Genomic DNA, 24,860 nt, shown 5'->3' on the forward strand with positions numbered 1-24,860 from the left:
CGGATACAGTTTTCGTTATGATCAGTTAATACTCTTTCAGAACTGAAACACTGAAGACAATGCATGCAAAAATGTTTCCTCTCTTTGTGCTTTGTTTGATTGTACATAAACTTGTTGAAATCTTTGATTAATACATAGTGCTTGTTTTCATTTTCTGTTATAAGAAGCAGATTCATACAATCTTCATACTTTTCTTTTGATACATAAATGGGATACTTTTGTTTTTCTTCATAACCAAATACATTGATGTTGATCTCATTGTGTTTTTCTATTTTGTTGTACTGTTTGGTAGTCACTGGAAATTCAATTCCTGAATAATTTAAATTTTCAATGAATGCTTTACCTGATTTTTTTATTCTTTGAGGATTTTTGTCTTGAGGATTAAGATGTCGAATATGGCACCATCTAAAACATTCATTGTCACTGTTTTTTATGTTTATTAAACTTTGAGAACTGTTTCTGAGTTCATGTGGTAGTTTAATGTATGATGATCCTTTGATTGGTTCATATTTTACGATATTGAGATAATGGTTTTCAACTGATTCAACAGTCCAACCAGATCCCTCTGAAATCCAAACTGCGATCTTATTTAGTATGCCTTGTTTTGATACTTCAGGGGATTTGTCTATTTCTGTGTTATTTATGATAGTTTGAGCTGGACTGATGAAATGTGCGGTCTTATACACTATTTCTCCATTTGACATTTTTGTAAATACTACCTTAAGCGTTTCAACGAATTTTAGTCCTTTCATTGGTATTAATATGTTTTCAATATGGTTAGCAACAGCCTTTCTTGTGTTTTGCAGTTGCACAAGTGGGTCTTTTTTATTTTTGATGTTTATCTCATAAGACTTTGTGAACCCTTTCAGAGCTTTTTCTGTTTGCTCTATTTTGGTTCTTCGTGCTGGCACTGGTTTTTTGGTTCTTGGTGCTGGTACTGGTTTGTATCCATCTCTGAACTCTATTGGTGGAAGAATTATGTTTTCTTCATAATCACGCACCATTTGTTTGACGCTCTTTCGAACTGGTTTCTTCTTTTCTTGCTTCAATAGCAATTTGATCAGTTCAGATTTACTCAATTTTTTCAGATCTTTCTTATTCATATCGTAATGTGAGATATTATTTTTCATTCTCATTATACTATAACTATAGATCTTATTTCTTTAGGTACCTATAGATGTGCGTTTAAATAGTCTCAAATTCAAAGCATCCAAACATAAACACTTGGAATTGTCTTTTCGAAAACATGGATTAATTCTCTTCATTGTGTTTCAATGCATTTTTGTAATGTTTTTTGGTTCTCAAATGGCAATGTTTGCCAGCAAGACTGTAATTTATTCCAGTGTTGCATATATAACAGTACCATGGTTTGTGAAGCATGTAATCAGTCTTCTTCTTTCTTCTTTCTTCATCAGTGTACAACCTTGGAGGTCCTTTTTTGAATTCCACTTTTTTTCTTCCATATAATGTAACTATATGTATTTTTTTAAATATAGTGCGTTTAAACAGATTCTTGAGAAGATACTTGGGAATGTTCTTCAGATTCTTCCGATTCCTCAGTTTCATACAAAGAATATTCTTCAGATTCTTCCAATTCAGATTGAGATTGAGATTGAGATTGAATTTTTTTCGGAAACTTGTTCATATAATATATATTTATATGGTTTTTGATCTGCTTTTTATACACCTATTGCTTTCTTCCATATGTTTGACGATTTCAAATATCTCATTATATATTTGCATTTATTTTTCTCATACATCTGTTTCATGTAGAGTTGTTGTTCGGAGACTTTGTATGAACCTGTTGGGCTCTTGAATTCAATACACAAAGAATTGTATTTGCTTCTCGGATTCATTAACATGAGATCACATTGTCCTGCCATATATCCTTTTTTCCATGACGATGATCTTGAATATTTAGTCGTTTGATTTTCACCTAATCCTGCTATCATTAAAGCTTCTTCAGGATATTTGCTTCTGATAAATGACACTACTTTACAATGCAAGTCATATTCACTTTCGATCAACAATTTTTTGCTTTTTGCGTCGTAATATCCTTTTTTCCTTATTGAGGGCAAGACTTTATTTGTAACCCAATGTCTGAATTCTCTTGCTTCGGGTTGTTTGGAAGAAAAAATAAGGGAATAAAAACCAGATTCATTGATGAATACACATCTAACGGATAAGCATTTGATTATGTCGTTTTCATGGCTCTCAGCAAGGGGTAATTTTTCGTTACACCCTATTTTTGGCTTCATTTTAAAGTCCATCAATTTTTTGTCATCTTCGTGAACGTGAAGTATGATTGCTTTTCGTGTATTTTTATATTTCAGTATTAAAGCTATTTCTTTTCCGCGAAACCATATTTCATTTTTCTTATCGATATAACAATTGATTTCGACTTTTAGTGTGTCATTTTTATGATTTGTCTTTTGAAGTTCCATTTTATATCGGTACAATCATATACCTATATATTTTATTTTTTAAATCGATTTTACACGTGCGTTTAGATGTTTTATATGTTTTCAATATCTTTCAATGGTATCCAGCTATTGAAATCATCACTGTATCCCTTCCATTTTACCAGAGCTTGCTTCTTTTTATAGTCCCTCCGAATGACTTTATCAATACGAAAAACATCCTGTATGGCTTTTAATAATTCAGGTTGATAAAAACTTCCTTGAATATCTTCGCCTCTGAGATCTTTTAGTTTGTATGTTATTGGATTAGTGTATTGGATTTTATCAATTGTAAACACTTCTTCAGTCCAATTTGGTGTATAACCCTTGTCAAACACATTTCGTTTATACTTTGATATTCGGACCTTATCACCTATTTGAAATTTTGGTTTCTGTTTTAATGTTTCTATGTCACCATACAAATTGAAGTAAACAGTTCCTTCATTGCTCTTTTTACTGGCTTCAGTAGGTACGTGTCATCTTTATGCTTGAATGTTTTGTGTTGTTGTACTGTTTTACTAGTTTGGGTAGCAGATCGAGATACATTGTATTACCTTGAACAGTGAACTGTTTCCACATTTTGGATTTAATTGTTCTATTCCACCTTTCAACCACTGATGATTTCTCTTCATTTTCAGTTGAGTACATATGTATCCTGTTTTTCTCCAGCAAGTCCTTCAAGTGTTTGTTATAGAACTCTTTTCCCTTATCAACCCATAGATATTGTGGTTCTCTGCCTTCCTTAAATATTGGTTTGAATGCTTCAGTGACAGATTCGCCTTTCTTATCCTTCAATGGGACAATCCAACCATATTTGCTGAAGACATCAATAACCATAAGAAGATATCGGTAACCCTTATTCCATTTGCTAAATTTTTGCATTTCAACAAGATCACTTGCCCATATTTCATCAATACGCCACCGAGTAAAACTACGTTTTATGGGTGTATGTAACTCATCTGCTAATTTTTCTTGCCAGTTTTCTTTACCCGACGGCTTTTTCCGTTTTTTGAAACTCCTAGACCTAGTTTCTGCTTTGTATTGATAACATTTCTTGCCAACCAATGACCCCATTGTCTTTCATTATACGGTACGTTGTCTAAGGCTTGAACCATTTTCCTATCTGCTTTATTTTTACATTTCCTATCATCCTTACAGACGGAATAATCAACATCGTGTTGCATTGCTATTGCATCAGTTCTTCCAGTTGGCAAATCATATATTTCCAGTATTTCACCAGTTTTATTTTCCAAATCATTGTAAGGTCCTGTGTAATGATGCCCAGGAAGCGTCCATCCGCTTTTTGGTTTTGATAATTTACCAATAGCTTTGTGAATATCAAGAGCACCACCATCAAGATCTTTTCTGTTTGTTGTGTATTTTTTATTTGGTCTCATTTTTGTCGACAATTGATTCAAAGCTTGAGATCCAACATTTTGAATTGCCGGATTGAGTTTATCCAAAGCATAATCAATGGCTTTCTTCTGTAACTTTGGATCTCGTAGCATTTCTGATGTGTAATATCTACCCATTTCAACTGCTTTTTTTGCCAAGATAAGGCACTCCTTTAGTTAAAAATAATTCTGCTGCTGTATTACCTAAATCTGACATGATCCCTTTGCCTGCCATCTCTGACAGGCTATTTAGTTTCCCTGTTTTTTAACGAATTTGGTCTTTTTAATGCCGCATTCAGCACAAGTGCAAAAGAACATTAGTCTGCCATTTTTAGTTGTTTTGTAACCTGAAGGCTCAGTACATTTAGTGACCTTCTTCTGCTTAACACAATATGATTTCATATATATATGAGTTAGATATTTCTGAAATAATGTTCGATAAATGTCTCATTTTTCATTGTATCATTTGTGTTGAATACTTGCAATAAATCATAATATGAGTTACCTTTATTCATTTCATTTAGAAAGTATAAACAGAAATACCCACAAGTTGTTGTTTGTATGTTTTGTATCTGATTGTTTTGATGTAATAGAGTCAAATCCTTTTTTTTGGCATGATTGACCATTTCTTGAAACGGAGGCATTCCGAAACTATCAAAATAATTGATCACTTTGTCTTTTACATAAGTGGCTACCCAGTGACTTCCACTCATATATGCAGGTTCAAGATTGTAGATGAATAACGCCTGTTTATGGTTATGTGGAACATTTTCATCTCTTGACAGTACATCATTGATTGGTATATTCAAATATTTACACCATTTTATTTGATCGTGGTTACTCAAAGGGGTGTTTTTATAAAATTTTGGTTTTACAATATCGCCCCCAGTAATGGTATTCCATTGAATGGGCTGTTTTTTCCCAATAGTAATCCCTTTCCTGATTTTTTTTTTTGGTTGTTCTTTTTTTTTTACCATTACCTGTGACATATGGTGGATAACTATAAAATGGAGGAGGTACTTTAGGCATTCCAATTCTTGGCGCTCCTGTACCATTTTTTAGCCAAGGAGGTGGTATACCTATCCTCGGTGCTCCTTTTCCAGTCATCTTTTTTATGGCTTCAATAGCTAGTGGAATACCGATGCTAGCTAACAGAGTGCCTAAAAATCCGCCTGATTGTGTTTTGGTTGGTTTTGTACGAACACCTGAACCTGTTTGAACTGCATTCATTATGTCTCTTTGCTGTTTGGTTGTAAACATATTCAAATATGGCATCAATTTGTTGATTGCATTGAAAGGTATCATTATGGCAGGTGACAGAGGTTGCATATTACCACCTTTTTGACCTTTTCCAGTGATTGCTTTAAAGGGGTACTCTGACGAAAATCGCATCTTTCCTATCTAAGCCATTTTGAAACATAAACAAGTAGTCTGCATGAGAAGAAAAATGCTGTTTACTTTTTTCAAAGATCTCTTTTCGTTCCAGAGATATTCGAGTTTTTAAATTATGCAAATTAGCCAAGTGATGACGTCATATACTCAACACAAGTTTGTTCAAATATGATGAAAAGAGATATCTCAGCCAATTTGTATCAGAAATTTTTGATTTTTTGCAGTAACATTCTACTAAATGTTCTCCAAAATATGAGCTTAACATTTCCGTTACCATGGCATCATACTGGGTTCCAGACCTCCCCCATAGTAAAAGCTTTCCTGGCCACCTTTGGCATTCCATTGTGATAATTGCTAACAGCTCTTCATGTCCATGATCCAGAAGCATATAAATATGTTAGCTCGAGTTTGTGGCCTTGTTTAACATTTTTCAAACTGAAAATCACTAACATATTGAAATCAAGTGGGAGGGGACTGGAAAAGAGTGTGTTGCCATGGGAACAAAATTTTTTATAGCCATAGGTGTGTTTCCTGTAGAACTATTAGACTACCAAGTCTCAATGGTCTGCGCTGCAAATTGGCCAAGTTAGCTCTATTTATATACTCAATATAATATTGGGTTGAGTATATGACATCAGTCATCTCATTTGCATATTTTACCCATTTTTCAAAGTTAAATATCTCCGGAACCAATGCAGATATTTGCAAACGGTAAATGGCGTTTTTGTGTTCTTTTATGGAATTCTATGTGATACACTCAAAAAATCAAGGGGTAAAAATTTGATCAGAGTACCACTTACTGTTTCTTCATATAAAACGACAGCATGTACACTGAAAGGACTGTCGCCAGCACTATTAGCATTGAGTTTATACCTAAAAATCAACTGTTTGGGATCTCTTGTTACTTTCTCTGCCTGATATGACAGACCAAAATAGATCAGTGAGTATAAACTATTGTAATTGGCTAGATTCAACTGCGTTCCGGTGTTGTAATCATTTTTTCTCATTGCATAAGACATCAAATCGTTGAATATTCTTACTTTACTTTCAGAATCATATTCAGCTTCGGGATAAAAGACACCATTTCCATATTCTAGACGACATGTTGTCAAATAACTACCATTTCCGCGATCGGCATTGATATTATATGTATCAAATTCATATGGATTTCCCGCCGAATTCCTTGTTTTAGCTCGTTGTAGGTATACAAAAATTACTTTAACATTGTCAATACTAGAAGAAATCTGGAAGAATCCACTACCATGCCTCGGACTTGACATTTGATACATTTCTCTGAGATACGTCCATTTATCCTGTTTTAAAAAAGAACCGATGAACTTATCATACAGACTGTCCTTTGGAGTCAGTTTTGGAACCCATAGTAGAAATCTGTTAATGACAACCCTTCCATCATCAACTGCATCAAGTTTTTGAAGTAGCTCTCTATCATCCGGTAGCTTTAAAGTAAATTCAAGCTGCATTGGTACCAGCATGTTACCCTCCAACTCTTCAAAAAAACTGTAACGATTGAGAGGTATGATTCTATTAACATAAGAATTCCCGGTTGTTAAAAGTCGTCTAGCCTCAAATCCTGCATTCTGATTAGCATTAGCTATCTGATGACTTGTATCCAAGTACCAAAGACTATTCTTAGCTACTGAGCGACTAAAATCGTCACTATATTCGAGGAGGTTTTTGACAAAAACGACCTTGTGTAAATTATCAGTGTCATACACAATTTTACCAGCGCTTTTAATCATCATATGAGAAATCAATGAATGAGATCCATTAATAACTGTTATACGATCTCCAGCATAGGCTGAACCATCAGCCAATTTTTGTACCTGGAACTGGACCTCGAAATAAGCATTGTACCAATCGTAAAAACTCGATCGATCATTGATTGTAAATGTATATCCATTTTTATCCTGATGTTCACCATTGCCAGGGGCTCTAATTACATCATCAAGTTGCAAACGCACCAACTCATTTCTTTGTAGAAATTCACTTGTTTTAAAAGCCATTTATACTATTATATTATATAATTTTGCTATCATGTTATTCATTTGAAGACTCTACGCCTTCTTCCAGATCCTGATATCAATCTATTGAGGATCATATCAGTACTTTCATCTTGCTGTTTAATGGGTGAGGATGGAACATTTGCCCTTTGTGTTGTAGCTCCTTTTCTCAAATTTCCCAATTTTTTCATTATCAGGTCTCCTGACTTCTTTGATACCGCCTTACCCAGTCGATCACCTGCATGGGAAACCCCTGATTCTAATGCCTTTTTTGCTATTGGCTTAGCAAATTTCTTGAAAACAGATGATGCCACACTCTTTAACGGTTTAAAAATATTATCGACAATAAGTCCAGACCCTTTGTGTTAAAAAACAAATCTACCAAGTTTTGGATGATAAAACCTCTTGAATTCATACGGTTTCATTTATACTTTTATGTTATATTATTCTATGCTTTTTAAAATTAGTGAAAAAGCTGTCTCCGCTCCATTTAGATCCAGTAATCTTCTTTTTCCATCGGTTATCCAGATTCTGATTGACGAAATTGTAATTTTATTAACTGGATTAAATGTGACTCGTCGTGGTTCGAGGGTGAAGGAGTAACTTGGAGTTAGTACACTGGTTGAGAATGAATAAATGATGTCTGTTTCTTTGCCGTCTACAAGCGATTTGTTAATTAAATCACAATGAATATTGAGTATGTCTGTGTCTTGACTGAGATTTGGCAATCTTGGTCCAATATTCGTTTCACTTGCCAATATATTTTTGTCGAAACCGATTAGTTCATTGAAATTGCTTGCTCTTAAATCAAGTTGGTAATTTTCAGCTAATGTAATCGTGACCCTGAATGTTGTGTCATCGAATTCAAGAGTTATCGGATACGTATCACCAGTTTTTGTTAGATTTTTTATGTATGTGTTGAAATCTGTATAATTCCATACACCGGCTGGAAGTGTAATGTTTTTAAAAGTTGAACCATTATCTGAGCTATATTTAATCAATTGATTTTTGTATCCAGCATTAACATTAAACCAAGTGAATGACATGTTAATGACTCTGTTAAGACCAATAACATATTGCTTGTTATTGTCTAGAATTATAGGTCTGGTAAAATTTGTTGTAAAATCTTCTGGTTTATTACCAAATTGATTTTCTACAGAATAAGAAGATAGTACTATTTCTCTTTGCATTATATAATAAAGTTACATTAAATTTTGAAATATTGTTTGTATAATTGTGATCTATTGATTGTCGACATTTTCAATAATGTGTCCAATATGGAAACACCCATATTTCGCATGTCGATGCTGGTATTACCTGCCAATATCTCACCAACAATCAAATCCAATTTTTTTATGAGTTCTTTTGGTTTGTTGAAAAATATGACATTACCACCTTTTTGTTTTTTCATACCAGAACCTTTCATTGTTTCGATTTTATTTTCATAATGATTTATGTATGCGTTTAAAGTGACTCTTGCGTTGTCTATTCTTTTGTTTAGCATTTGCCTTTCTGCATCTGAAATTCCTCCTGATTTATATTGTTTTGTGATTTGAGATTTGTAGCCTTTTAATTGATTTCTTTTTATTTTAGCTTCATTGACAATCTTATTGAGATATTTCCTGTTTTTTTGTTTAGTCATTTCTTGTTGATTTAGTACCTTTTCAACTGAATCATAATTTTGAAGACCAAGATCACCTAATATCTCATTATCCATATCTTCATCATCTAATCCATAATCTATCTCCTCGTCTTCATCATATTCTGGTGGTAATTCTGGTTCTTCAGGAAAGTACTCAGGATCAACATAAATCTCTTTTTTTCCTTCCAGAAGATCTTGTAAAGATTCTTCATATGTTGGCGGTTTTGGCACCAGTTGTTTTTCTTGCTGTGGCAAAACAGGTTGTTCAAATAATTCACCAAGATTCATATCTGGAACTTCATCCTCTATATCAATGCCGTAATCAGGAACTTCTCCTTTCTTCAGTGGTCGTTTTTTCCTTGGCAACCTCAAAACCTGATTACTATCAATAACATCATCTAATTTACTTGTAATTGGTTTGAATACTTTTGAAAATCCCTGTTGACTGGTCTGCTGACCAATATTATGTTTTGTAATTGTATCATGGACATAATTGATCTTGTTCCCTATTTCAGATTTACTCTTTGCAAGTTTTTTCCACTTAAGTAAACTCATTTATTGTTATATTGTTACATTACATAAAATGGAAGTTACACCGTGTTGAACACCATGTTGAACACCGTGTTATACACCATGTTATTGAAATAATATGCCCATATAATATAAATGAAAATACCAAATTATGATACTGACGATAAAGTCACATCCAATTTTAAACAATTATATGATTTTATGCCTGATCGATGCTTCCGCATGCTCATTTGCGGACCTTCTGGTTCGGGAAAAACAAATACACTTATGCATATGATTTACAATTTATTGTACTTTAATAAAATATACCTTTATGCAAAAAACTTAGAGCAGTCAAAGTATCAGAATCTCATGGATAAGTTCAAACCAATAAGTGATGAAGCTGGTTATGATGTTATTGAAGCAAGCAATGGTGAAATCATTCCTGTAAACGATCTTGATAGTGACAATCAGAAATTGGTAATATTTGACGATTTCGTATGTGATAGAAACCAAAAACCATTAGTTGACTATTTTATACAGGGGAGACATAAAAACTGCTGTTATATATTTGAGTCAAAGCTACTATAAGACACCAAAAGATATTAGATTAAACTGCTCACATTTTGCCATTTATGAATTTCCAAGCAACAACGAAAAATCGCTTATTTGCAGAGAAAACAATGTATCAAAACAATTATACGAAAAAGCAACTGGTGACCCTTACAGCTTCATATATATCGATAAGCCACGGAAATTTACAACAATGAACTTCAATGGAACAATATAACCCATATATATATGAGTTACTCGAATGGCAAATTACCTGAAGATACATTGTCACATGACAAAATTATTAAAATAGTAAAAGGATTGCCTGGTGTCGGTTTTAAACTTACTGATGGTGGTGATTATGATATTCAAAATAAAAAACTAAGAAATGTAAATTCACCACAAGCGAATACCGACGCAACCACTAAGAGTTATGTTGATTCAGAGGTTTCAAAGACATTGAAATTGGATGGAAGCAACAAAATGACTGGAGCCCTCAATATGGATAGCAGACGTGTTGAAAATATAGCCCCTGCTCGGCATGGGTTTAGCGATGCTGTCAGCAGTTTACATCTACATAACTTTTATTACAATCTTAATGTCGATGATGGGTACATAGAAGCACAAAATCCGATTGATATGCAAAATCAAAGAATTAAGGGGTTAGCCGAACCAGTACATCATAAAGATGCTGCAACAAAATTTTACGTCGACAGTTGTGTCTCGAAAAAGTGACAAATCAGAACTTGTCAATTATTTGAAAAGAGACGGTTCAGTATCTGTAACTGGAGATTTAAACATTGGAGATAATAAAATAACGCAAGTTGGAAACGGTTCAAATTCGACTGACATTGTTAATAAAGGATATATTGATACTGCATTAGCTGCCAAACCAAATGTCAATCAGGTTGTGTTACGAGATGGTACTCAAGAAATGACTGGAAATTTGAATATGTCACAAAAAAAGATTGTCAATCTTGCTGATCCGACAGGTATAAATGATGCCACTGGAAAAGGTTACGTTGATCGATTATTTTTGGATTCACTTCGTTTAGACGGATCCTCTAAAATGACTGGAAATCTTGACATGAACAATAACAAAATAACAAATTTAGCAGATCCAATACATATTTCCGATGCCACTGGAAAAGGTTACGTTGATCGATTATTTTTGGATTCACTTCGTTTAGACGGATCCTCTAAAATGACTGGAAATCTTGACATGAATAATTCGCAAATAAAAAATGTGAAAAATGCGACACATAATCAAGATGCTGTGACTTTGAAGCAAGTGAGTGATGCTATTGCAACCATGAGTACCAATAATAATAAATACACAGACCAGAAAATATCGGAGAGTCATATAAGCACACACGAAAATAGAAAAAATGTGTTAAAATATGCAATGGATGATGGAGAATTCACTGAAGATTTTGGAATACAGGACGTTAATTTAATCACCTATAATGACTCACCTCATAAAACGAACAAGAAGGCATTTACTATGAAAGTTGAAAAAACAAATGACGGATCCAGTCTGTTCAAAGGAAGGTTTGATTTCAATTTGTTTAAAATGATACGCGACGATTTTAGTGACAATTACACTGTATGCATAGAAACGTATTTCGAAAAAGATGGTAGACATGATACAGAGTTCAACAAATTCAACATACAATTTGAAAGACTGAACATGAAAATTGACAATTATACACAATAACAATAAGTGCTGATTACAAATATTACAGAAGTATTTTAAATTTGAGTCCTGATGGTACTTCCAAACAAATCCAAAGAAGGTTGTATGTGAATGTTGAGTCTGTTTTTGACAACTTAAGTCCTAGTCTGTTGCCAATATATGTTTTAATTTATGGCATAAAAGGAGAAGCAAAAAACGATCTAGATATGACGATATATGATTACGAAAAAGCTTATGAGGTTGCGAATAATGAATTCCAACTGCATGTACCAATCGACATGAATGACAATAAAATAACAGGTCTACCAAGTGCAATAAATGACAATGATGCTGTGAGGAAAAAATTCTTCATCGACCATCTTGTACAACCCCGTATCACATATGTCACAACCAGAAACGCAGGAACCAAATGGACGTTGAAATACGGACATTTACAGGATCGAGGACAAAATTTGCAATTTCCCAAAATTCACCTCAATGGAGTCACCATTTTATACCATGGAATATAGATTGGAAAGTATAGATTGGCAATATCTTTTGGAACAGGACAAACCGCTTTTTTCAATGTCGACTACAAATCTTCAGGTTCCAATTATATTTCAATCAACAGAACTTTTGTAAATGTCACAGAAATGAGCATCAGAACCTATCCTAGACAATCGACTGCTGGTATTGTTATTCATTTCCACGGAGACATAGAATTCAATCCAGGTGCTTAAAATTATATCGCATATAGTATATATGTCATTATACGCATTGAATGAAGATGGGACTGATTTCATTGACGAAAATGGTAAAAAAATAGAATACACCGTTGAGGACATTTTATTCAATTACGACCTCAAACTTTTTTTAAATGAAGATGGCCATGCTGAAACCGACAAAAATCTCATAGTAAAGCCTGCCATAGACAATAATCATGTTGTTATTAAATCACAAGTTGGTGACATAGTCAGAGAGAGATTCATTTCTTGATCTGTGGGTGAGTGAATATCTCAGAATGTATTCTAGTTGCACTTATCAAATGGACAGAGCAGATGGTCAAACTATTAAAATGGATTCAAGCAGAAAGGTAGAATCAGTATATGACAAAAGCAATGAAGAATCAGATGCCACTCAAACAGATTCATCTAAAAGACCTACCTTATGCACAAAAGCTGAAAAACAATGGTCGATATTTCCTGAAATTTAGTGGTACACAGAAACTGATATCTCAGGTTAATCTGAATAATGACGCAGTCAATGTTTTCGTTGTCTATAAATTAGATTCAAGAGGTCCGTCACAAAATTTTTGGAATAATGCTCGATTTGGACACGATAATGGGGGGTTTGACAAATTCATAGCTTATTCTGGTTCAAATCTAGTGGTATCTGGAGCTGATTCTGCAAATAATTGTGTTTATCTTGGTCCTGCTGCTTCTCTTCAGAGTTTCTCGAAACTAGATGATTATAGCGAGAATGATTTGGGTGAACTTAACAAATGGCACTGTTTATCAGTACATTGGGATAACAAATCTTCGCCTAAAACTGAAAAAAGTAAGATTTACTGGAACAAAATACATATTGGTGATTTTACTGGTGGCAACCGTACAGGAAACAGTACAACTGTTTTTGGTGGTCTAAATCCCACAACAGATATAGCTCCTCATAGAGGAAATATAGCCTTTTTCTGTGTATATTTGGATTTTATCCTAGATGAAAAAACGATATTAGACCATCATACCGTTCTGATGCAAAGATACAATATAACGTAATATATATATGTATATCAATTTATTGCTTGAATATGTGACATACAATCACGGCAAAAAAAGTAACGTTCACCCGCTAGGAAAACGATCGGTGAATATTGCAAAATGCGGCATTTTTCGAACATTTGCTTGCGTTTTCCGATCGTAAAATCCGAGGTTTTCTGTTTGTTTTCCAGCCGGTGAACTCGAGTTTTCGTTCCATTATCCGACAGTTTTCCATTAGGGTGAACAACAGGAAAACAAGCCGTTTTCCAGGTGTTTACCGCCTGGTTAACGCTTTGAAAACAGATTGTTTTTCGTTGTTTTACCGGCGTTTTCCAGTCGCAAAACAGCGTGTTAACTGGAGTTTACTCGGAGTTTTCTCGCGTTGTCCTGGTGTTCACCGCGCGGTTAACGCTGTGAAAACAGATTGTTTCCAGTTGTTTTACCGGCGTTTTCCAGTCGCAAAACAGCGTGTTAACTGGAGTTTACTCGGAGTTTTCTCTCATTGTCCTGCTGTTCACCGGGCGGTTAACGCACGCTAAACAGGTTGTTTTCCATTGTTTACTGGTGTTTTCCAGTTTCAAAACAACGCGTTCAGTGGAGTTTTCAGCGAGTTTTCTTGCATTTTCGCGAACAGTGAATGCGCGGAGAACGCCAAAAAACCGCTTCTTCTTCAGCGTTCACTAGTTGGTTAATGCTTAAAACAAGGTGTTTGCCTTGAGGGAAAACGCGGTGTTGTCACACAAATGCACCAACTTTCCTGCCTTTTCTTCATTTGCGGCTTCTCCTTTTCGCAGGTATTTTACATGCACTTTAAAATCAGTTGGGTGGCGTAGCTTACAAATTTGGCTGTATTTACGTTTTCATTTACTCTGAGTTCGTAGCTGTGACGCTACTTTCACAATGAAATTCAAATGATTCAATGTTGTTGGCAGAAGGACTTGACTCCCTCCCTGATTATGTCCCCAGAAATAAAATATGAGATACATGTATACCTTACACTGTTTTATTATCAATGACTCAAACAGGCACTTGCCTATTTCTATTATGTACAACAATACCAAAACATTTATTTATACTATATACAAATTGATAGCTACACTCTTTTAACACATGATAGTGTTTTCTTGGTGCAAGCTAGCTTAAGATATTAAGTAACAAATTATATGGAGATGTTTTCATATCACTGGTACAAATACTGTACCCTGCATATACATTTTATCATTTTTATCATGAAAGTAAAAAAAAGTGAACAAGGATGCCAGCCAAACGTTTGAATGTGTGAACTGCACGACAAAAGAACAAAAAGGCACAGAACAGTGTAACCTCAATATAATTGTACTGTACCAAAATGCCTAAACATATTAGTCTCTATGTGGGATTGCATAATTATTATACAGTCCCAGGTAGTAAACACAACACAACGCCATTAATTCAATTTGCTGTGGACTCATAGGTGCAGCCTAGTTTGATTACTGTCACAGTGATGACTGAGGGTGCGTTCGATTGGAAAATCCGGATTTTGATCTTAAAATCTGGATCTTCGGATTTCCAATCGAACACAAAATTTGAAAAAGATTTTGTCACAGATCTCACTAATTGACCCCGACAATGATTTCCCACAACTGAAATCCGTGACAAAATCTGTTTTATTTTGTGTTGGATTGGAAATCCGAAAGATCTGGATTTCCCAATCGAAAGCAACCTAATATCATCCTTGATAAAAATACAGACTTAAGAAAAAATATTTACAACTTAATGGCCCAGAAAAGTTTCTCTGGGACTTCATTATGTCTTCTGTTGCTGGGAGGGCCAACCCTCCTGTTTACACACTGCCTCCTCTGCTGGTTTGACAGTCTTTCTTTGCGGCACAAGTCCAAACCATGAAGGAAAGTGGATACCTCCTCTGCTCTCCAGACAAGAGGCCTTGTAACCAGTGTGTCTTGCTCTTCATCTGATTCATTCGATGAAATCAGGTAGGAATGCAGAGCTTCAAACGTCTCCAGTTACTGTGGAACAAAGAAATTTTGTCAATAAACTTTGGTCTGTATAAAGACTGAGGTAATACAAAGCCACACGAAATGTATGAGAGAATTGTTCTTAGTGGTGAAAGCCATCATGACTACATGTGTTGTTTAGGGTTAGGGTTAGGGTTAGGGTTAGGGTTAGGGTTAGTAACATACTGGGGTACAACAAGCATTCTCAAAACTGAAAAACTGAAGGATCATACTGTGCAATGAAACCGATTTTTTTTTTCTGGTCATACTTTTCTGATTCTAAGGAATCCGAATGTAACGTAAAATACTTCTCAAGCAAGCTGCTGGTGTACATAAAACTTCTTTTACTACATTGCGTATGCACCAAATCATTACTGGTATTTTAGAAAAATCAACAGTGATTATGAATTGACCTCTTGCCCTCCAAAAAGGATGAAGACATGATACGAAATGGTTATCATTAACCATTATTTTACTCTGTCTACTTTAAATTTTTGAAACAGTAGGCAAGTGAAATCTCACCCTTTTGGTTCTTTGCCTTCTTTTCTGCTCCTGCTGGTACTGCTCATATGTATCATTGTCCATTTGTTTCCTCTTCTTTTTGTTGGAGGCAAAGTTTGAGAAATGGCATCTAAAAAATCAAAAGTTTAATCACAGCTTAAACATTGTGGCTACAAATATTACTACATAATATATAGGAGGATATTACAACGTACATGGCCGCGCAGAGATATGACATTTCTCATCGAGTGTTGAAAAATATTTCACGAGTGAGTGCAGCAACACAAGTGAAATATTTTTCAACACGAGAAGAGGAATTTCTTATCTCCAAGTAGCCATGTAACATTTTATTTATTATAATATAAACACCAATGAAATACTAAATCATTTCACAAAAGGCATCGAAAGGCCCAATTTTCATATGTAACTACAGCAACAGTAATCTTTTCATGTGTGAAGATATCATGTTTTTGCACGTAAGCTCACTTGGTATATGTTTTCATTCATTCCACTTTATTATTACGTATCAGACTCTAGTACATGAGAGCAGCCAAAGCCGGGGGCTTAAATGGCATATGGTCAGCAGACAAAATTTGAAGAATTTACATTAATAAATGAAGGCATTAGCTATAATTATTACAATACTACTTAAACAACTAATTATGATTGCTTAATTTACATGCACACAAGATAATATAATGGATAAATAAGTACTCCTTGAATAATTGTTTGACCCATAAAGTGTACAAACTTGGGGACAGGAGACCAGATTAAACAGTCTACATTGTTTATAAAATTAAATACTGAACAGGCCATACTTAACACTTAATTATTAAATAATGACTACAAAAAACTAGAGACACTCAGCAGTATAATCCTGTAAAGCACACAGCATACGGTATTTCATTGGTATTTACATGTATATAATAAGTTATAGTATGCAACAAAAAAATTCAATGTGACCACTGTCAGGTACCATTGCAATTTGTACACATTCACCAAAAAAGAGCAATTTTAAATTTAAGCTTGACTAGTTCTTGACTAAGGGAATATTTACTACTTCTGGTGAAGTATTATCACATACAAATATACAATGTACCCCAACTAGTAGAAAACAAATAGTACTTTGCTTCTGTTTCTTGTTGTTGTTTTGTTGCTACTTCATGGACTTAACACATTAGGCATATGATAACTACAGAGACTTGCCCTATGTGCCATTCTCAAAAATATTTTGTAATGTGGATTATCAATATTGAGAAAAAATGTGGTACTTCCTAGTGAGAAGCTTCATATTTATGTACCACCCATCCCCTTATTATCCAGTTTCCACTCCTTTATCTGCCAAGTGTGTATTAGTGGATTGCAGAACCCTAAAGATGATCTCAATCAAGTGTATTAGTTATTTAAACGTGTTATGTCTTTCCTCAGATAGATTAGAATATATAAACTCAAAACACAATTCATAAATCTGGACAAATTGTCCAGTACACCATGATGCACAGACTGTCAGTTAAAAACAGTCAAAAAATAAGCCTGCCCTTCCCCTTATGCTTATACAATGACAGTATTATAATCGTGAACAACTTACTTCTTATCAGTACACCACGAAAGTCCCGGTTAATCCCTCTTGGAACGGACGCAGTGCTGTTAGTGATCAACAGTAGAAACAAAAAAAGAATTTCACTTAGCTTTAGCTCTAGCTCTAGCTCACAACTGATCACGTAGTATTTTTAAGTTTCTATTGCTTTTCCTCAAGTGTATTACATGGTATTTAACCCTTCAAAAATGTTCTAGAAATACAAATGACAATATTTTCAGAAAGAAATTGTTTTCACACTGTGACAGCTATTGACTCACCAACTTATTTAGAATTCTCTCACGGAAAGCTCTGCTTAACAGAAGCAACCAATCAAAAGGTGTGATAAAAATGCGCACGAAATTTGAAAACGGCCCAAGATTTTACATTCGTTTGCACGTGTCTACACAGAAGTCATTCCACGAAAAAAAAATAAATAATAATAATCAAGCTTCTGTGGTTAACACTGACAATCACAACGCGTAAAAAGGTAAAATTATTCCGCTACGTTTCTTACCGAAAAATCAGGATGGCGAGATATTTTTCTTTTCCTCGCAGAGCTCGGTGATGTCAACGCCACTTCGCTTCCAGTTGATCCCTCGACTCTCTAACGGCTTTTCATTTTGGCTTCCAGTGAATAAATACGCTCTTCCATAGCTCTGAAGCCATCCTGTATGTCAGTCCGGTCCAAGGTTTGCAGAACTGTATCTGAAAACTCCGTCTGATTTCCTTCTATTATGGTGAGGGAGTTATTAATGTCCGACAATTTGCTCGCAAGACTCGATTGATCAGATCCTTCCAACTGTTCTTGGACTTCTTTTAAGTCTACTCAAGATCTGACGGAATTCAGAGGCATTCGAAGATCTTTTCACTGACATTTTCCCTTACAGGATTCAATCTAAGCGATCGCGAAGTCGAAGTGTTGTGCACGTTTCCTCTACAAGCATTTATTACTAACAATCAATATAATTGGTGGAAAATTTTCAAACCCGGTAATGATTGTCAGCGGCTTGCTAAGTCTCAGAACGTATTGCGTGTAACAACAAATAATTTTTGAGAAGTTTCACACACTACTCCGACCAAGAAAGATTCGTTCATTTTTTCGCCACTGTCATTACAGTCTCATTTGCAAGACAGGCGATAGGTATTTTTCATTGCGAGGGTCAACTGGTATTCAGTGCATCCTTTTTTGAAGTGTTTGGACCAGCCTCTTTTATTCCAGTACAGAGAATCAACTGCAGTTGTTGAGTGGGGGAAATATACTTTGAGGACGAAAATGTTCTGGGAGTAACCAGTTTGGCTCAGTTGGTGAACAGAACTTGATGTTTTTGGACCAGCCTGTTTTTATACCAGTTCAAAGGATAAAGTCACTTCGTACTTGTGGTCAACAAATTTGTAAAAGAGAAACTGCTCTGGCTGTCATCAGCTAAAATGACAAAGTAGTGTGTAAAAATTATTATATTACATTATTTTAGCATTTTATTTAAAATGGGATGTGACAATTACTGTACAAACTAGGACCGTGAACCATGTAAGTTATTTAACAATTAGACTTGTATCCCGCAAGGGCTACGGGTACGCGGGTCAATAGCCCATGAGGCGAATCTGAATGGGGTATTGACAAAAGAAAGCATCATGCTTTTTGTTACTCGAGGACTCGAGTACTATTACTAATAGTCCTCTAGTAGCGAAGCCAATTAAAATGCAGGATTTGCATTAGTCCACTAGTTGGGTGATGCTAATGATTTATTATGATTATCTTTTTCTTTAAAGTCATAACCAGATTGCCTGATTCGACATCATGAAAAATGTAAATAATGGAATTGATCTAATTATTTTTTATGTAACATTGGCCTCCATTCATTAAGAAGAGATGTTTGGTTTTATGGTGCTGTTGTGCACTTAGAGTGCCCCTGCGATCAAAAAAACCACTTGGTTTTTTCCTTCAGATTTTGAAAGTGTGTTTGCTTAACACCTGACTGGCAAAATTTTGAGCTTTGATTTTTATCCAAAGGCCGTTTACTTTGAGTTTAAGTTTTGGATTTCACGGTCCGCCATTACTCACATTCAAAACTGACCGATTGGACCTCAGAGGGTTGGATCCAAGGAAAAGTGACGTCAGAGGCTCACTAGCTTAAAATTTCAGCGTGTGAACACAGTTTATTATATATGCAAAGCGTGAGTTTAAAAGTCTGAAAGCCCAAAACCCCCGTGCTGCACATTAATTCTGCGGTGTACACACGTATTGCATTCTTAAACTAGTGAGCCTTTGACGTCATTTTCTCCTCGATCCAGCTCTCTCAAGAACAAAATGTTATAATGTTAGTAATGGCGGACCATTAAATAGGAAAATTACACTTAAAATAAAGAGGTGTCTCTTTGAAATCAAGGCTTAAAACGTGGGTCACTTAGTGTTTTGTAAACATAGTTTTGAAATCCAAAGAAAAATATGAATTGATTTTTTGGTCACAGGGGCACTTTAATAAAACAGTTCTATATTGTTTGATTTGGTATAATTATTTCAACTATTTTTACCTTATCTCAAAGTTATATTTAATTACCTCCCTTTAAAAATATCAGAACACCATCCCCCACTACAGATGTCAATAACAGGTAAAAAGGAACCGAAAAATTAACAGTACTTCTGAAATATACAGGGAATATGAAATGCTTTTACTTGGTTAGTTACGTGAAAATTCATGATGATGTTAAGTTAAGGGCACAGCAGTGACAATGTTTTTGTTTTGTTTTTGTTTTTTTCGGCAGAATTAAAAAAGTTGGGTCATATTATCACTTCTGACTTTATATGCACTTAATATGCTACATTGTGTAGATAGCAGTGATTTTGTTAGAAATTGTCAGAGTGAGTCCCTGGCACTCACTCCATGAAAAGTAATGAGTCCCAGACCAAACCAATGTGTCCCTTTTTTTTTTTTAAGGAAAATGTCACAGGGACAACCTCTTGTTTCTCCTTTTCAAGATGTACCTTGTATCTGATTACATTTCACAGCATCTTGAATAAACACATTATGTTATGTCCCTCAACAAGAGTGCTCGATCTCTTTAAGGTAATACAAAGCCAGTAACAAAGCACAGTTTGTACTTAAGAAATACCACCCAAAAAGCTCACATACATCTTAGCGGAATCATGAACCACTAACTTATTTCATTTATTCCGTTAAAAATGATCACTTAAACCCATTTGAGACATTCAGTATAATAATAATACAGCTGCACCTTTGAAGTTCAATACCATTTAGTTTACAAAATTGACTCTGAGGCTTAAGAAATTGGCTTCGTTCATGTTGAGCGCATTCTTGTTTTACTTAGGGCAAACATCACAATACATGAAGTGTTTTCCCTTAATCGCACCTTAGCCATCCGTACGTTTTTAGCCAGCGAGGGATAAATTTTCTTTTTTCCTTCTGTGTACTATCATTGCCAACAGTAACGCTTTCGATATCGACACCGTCTACTAGCAGCAGAAGCCGGTGACAACGCTCGGCCCAACAAGCTTTATAAGCCGTTTCTCCGAAGCACAATTTTCTCTGCCCAGACAAGGGAAGCACATACGAACAAATCAAAAAAATGTTTTTAAATGAAAGAATGTTATCAAACCAAAAACTCTAGAATCAGCCCTAGTGTTCTCTCAGAGGCCTACATTGGAGGCGCAACTCACCATTTGCAAAGCTTAAGACAGCAGAAGGGCCCTAGCGTCTCGACAGGACGTAAGATTACAGATTCTGGGATCGGTTGCATGTGAGGACTCGCACCGAGCACAAACCCATGAACGCTGCCGCGTATTGATGCAAACCTTGTATCCTCTGGCCGATCTTATTGTGACAATCTGAAGGAGAACTTATATATTTGCGTCTTGACTCTCTCTCTTTTCATTGTGGTTTAGCTGCAAAGGAATTAATCACATTTTGCGCATGCGCAACAGGCAAGGTTATCGCAAGGCCCACTTCACGACTGAAATCAAACACCGGATGACATGAAAGTTAAAAAGTGAGTTGTCGTTTATAGATTCGGTACCAATGAAACTTGAATTCCTGTACGGCATAGGTGACGTAAAACGCGTAGATGCTACGAAACCCAAGCTTTGGCGACCTGTGTCGGGTAATATGGCGCTCTTCTCCAGTCATTCCTGTTATCTCAATTTATGACTCATTTAAAACCTTTGCTGGCGGAACATCTGAATTTTCTACGCCGTTAGCTCTCATTGGAAAATTCTCTGCAACACCATGTTAACACTCATTTGATCTATGGGAATTGGAAAGTGCTCAGCCATGCCGCCCGTTCATCGGAAAATTGACATTTTGACGGCATTTTGTCAGCCTGAGTTCGAAAAACACTTGCAAAATACCGTGTTAGAATGCTACAGAAAACAGGGTAAAACACTCAGGAAAACAGCGTGTTTGTCGGTGAAACACTCCTGTAGTAAAATGGACGTTGAACATCGCGTTTTCACCACGTTTTCCCAAACCAAAAAACACTTGAAAAATTCCATGTTAGAACGCTCCGGAAAACAGGGGAAAACAATCAGCAAAATAGCATGTTTTCCGGTGTAATGCTCCTGTAGGAAAACCATTATGGAATGCTATGTTTTCATTACATTTACAACTTCAGGAAAACATACAATGAACGCCTCGTTTTCTCGCTCCGGATAACTGGGGTAAAATGTCCCTGGAAAACACACTGTTAAAACCTGTTTTCCTTGTGCAGGAAAATTAGGTAAGAACAACTTATTTTACCTCTGTTAACCACTAGTGAACACCGAGTTTTCCGCGCGTTTTCAAAAACAGGAAAACGAGCTGTGAACGCGGCATTTTCCTGTCATTCACCATTTAGTAAAATCACCAGAAAACAAGGGCTTTCTTGCCGTGAATTTTGAAAAAACAAAGGAAAAACATCCAAACATTGACGATAAAATATTAAAATCAGCACTTGTTTATAGATACCTGCATTTTTATCATCTCGAAAGAGATATATCTATAAATAAGATTCTTGAACTCAATAATGGTGAAATAGGTCTTCTTGGACCAGGTAGTGGCTGTCTAACATGGTTACTTGAAAAGATCTTCGGTTGGATTAATATATTAAATTCACATAGTGTATTACATGATGCTTCCGGGAGGTTTTATGACCACCATAAGCTCGGTAGAGGTTACACTTATGCTATTTCAGAAAAATACACAACTAAACTGATTAAAAGATCACCTTTTTGTGGTCAAGTCAGTGGTATACTATATTGTCTATGCAGACGACTAACAATCTAAACTATAATTATGACTGACAAACGAAAAAAAATATTCGACTGGAATCATACAGTATTGTGAAAAAGTAATGAGAACTTAATTCGACGAAATGCGCGAATTTCGGGGTTTTTCGACGAAAAATGGCGAATTTTTGTCCAGCGCGAAAGTTCGCAGAAAATTCGCCGAATTTTCGCAATGCCTATTGTTGTAGTTGACGCGAATTTTCGAGCGAAAATTCGCTTTGGCCGATAATTCGTTCCGAAATTTCGAGCGAAAATTCGCTTTGACCGATAATTCGTTCCGAAATTTCGAGCGAAAATTCGCATTCACTGATAATTTGTTCCGATATTCCGAGCGAAAATTCGCTCTTCCCGAATTTTCGAACGAAAATTTGTTGTTTTGGTATAGTTTCTGTGGGTATTACCAGCGAGCACAACACTAGAATGTACGGGATAGAAAGCAACATCTCACCCTATTAAGTGCTTTCCTTTCAAACTTACCATGCAAATGTTCAGACAAAATAGACGTCATGTTTGTTTTTTAGTCTCAAGGTTTCCAAGCTAAAAGTTTCATTCTTAAGGCGCCATTACACTGTGAAATATTTCGTGCAACTTTTCTTGCAATGTGTTGGCGACGTTGTGGCGGGACAAGTTAAAGAAAACATTTCACACTGTAACATACCCTGTAACGGCCAAAATCGTTGCAAAACAAGTTACAAGAGCCGTTGCTAGGTTCTACTTTTCGCGCAACTTGTCTCGCAACGATTTTGGCCGTTGCAGGTATGTTACACTGTGAAATGTTTTTTCGTGCAACTTGTCTCGCCACAATGTCGCCAAAACATTGCGAGAAAAGTTGCACGAAACATTTCACAGTGTATCGGCATCTTTATACTTGTACCAGCTGTTCATAACAAACCCAGAACCCAGGCTCTGCACTACGTTGAGATTCTTTACTCATCACCATAACGACAAATTGTATGTTAATTCAAAGCTAACAGTTGTCGGCTGTGAATTAGGCGAAGTTGTCATCAGCCTGCCTTCAAGCTAACTAAGGATAACCATGCCGAAAGTGTCAACTTACGCGAAAACTCGAATTGAGTTTCTACACATGGAAGGCCTCCACCCAGCTGGAATATTTAGGGTCTTAAAAAAAGAAGGCTTAATCGTCAGCTTTCCAAGTGTTGCACGTTTGGTGAAAAGGCTAAAATCTACCGGCACTCTGGCCAATTTACCGCACTCAGGAAGACCGTCAAAGTTGTCCATGGAAGCAAAAGCTTTTATAAATGAACAAATGCGCAATAACGACGAAATGACGAGTGGCCAGATTCAAAGGAAGCTGGAAAAGCGTGGCGTTGCTGTGAGTTCGTACCTGGTGCGGCGATTGCGCAAGGAACTTGGCTGGACGTTACAGCGAACGGCCTACTGTCAGCTCATCAGAGACGCCAACAAAGTAAAGAGGCTGGAATTTGCACAGCGTGTTTTGGAGAGTGGTGACACTTTCCACAACATAATTTTTAGCGACGAGTGTTCAGTTTCTCTAGAGCAGTACAGGCGAACTTGCTACCGGAAGAACAATGAGCCGACAAAGCGAAAACCGAAGCCAAAGCATCCATTGAAAGTTCATGTGTGGGCAGGGATCAGTAGACATGGTGCCACAAAGATTTGCATATTTGATGGCATCATGGATGCCGATGTATATTGCGGCATCCTGGAGAGTACACTCGTCCCATTCATCAGAGAGAAGCTCCCTGTCCACTGATTCATGTAGGATAACGACCCAAAGCACACCTCCAGACGAGCCAAGACCTTCCTAGCTGAAAATAATATTAACTGGTGGCCTACCCCTCCAGAAAGCCCAGACCTGAATCCCATAGAAAACATGTGGCATGAACTCAAGTTTTATTTAGAATCCAAAGTCAAGCCACGCACGAAACAAGAACTTGTAAATGGCATCAAGCAGTTCTGGGAAAGGAAAGTAACTCCGTTGAAATGCATGAAGTACATCGATCACGTTTTGTATAAGGAAATCCCAGCTGTGGTGGAGGCACAAGGCGCTGCAACCGAATTTTAAAGAAATGGCTCTTTTAGGAGCCATCGCGCCCTGCTCTGTCGAATGCTTATTCGACATTG

At 36.0% G+C, this 24,860-nt stretch overlaps 1 protein-coding gene and 1 long non-coding RNA gene across 2 annotated transcripts; one reads left to right on the forward strand and one right to left on the reverse strand.

Annotated features, from left to right (window-relative positions):
• Positions 1-14,391: 14,391 nt before the first annotated feature.
• Positions 14,392-18,400, reverse strand: LOC138015566 (uncharacterized). Its single transcript, XR_011125582.1, has 4 exons — positions 17,991-18,400; positions 17,486-17,541; positions 15,919-16,027; positions 14,392-15,408 (listed from the first exon to the last, which is right to left on the reverse strand). It is a non-coding gene; the product is annotated as an uncharacterized lncRNA (long non-coding RNA).
• A 5,390-nt stretch (positions 18,401-23,790) lies between these two features.
• On the forward strand, positions 23,791-24,489 carry LOC138017242 (uncharacterized). Its single transcript, XM_068864394.1, has one exon. It carries the CDS (start codon positions 23,791-23,793, stop codon positions 24,487-24,489), a length of 699 nt encoding a protein of 232 aa, XP_068720495.1.
• Positions 24,490-24,860: the final 371 nt, after the last annotated feature.

The sequence above is a fragment of the Montipora capricornis genome, chromosome 9 (assembly GCF_036669925.1).
Source record: "Montipora capricornis isolate CH-2021 chromosome 9, ASM3666992v2, whole genome shotgun sequence".
Lineage (NCBI taxonomy): Eukaryota > Metazoa > Cnidaria > Anthozoa > Scleractinia > Acroporidae > Montipora > Montipora capricornis.

What these genes read in the sequence shown, in the direction of transcription:
- LOC138017242 (XM_068864394.1), top strand. Translation starts at nt 23,791, where the DNA reads ATGCCGAAAGTGTCAACTTACGCGAAAACTCGAATTGAGTTTCTACAC.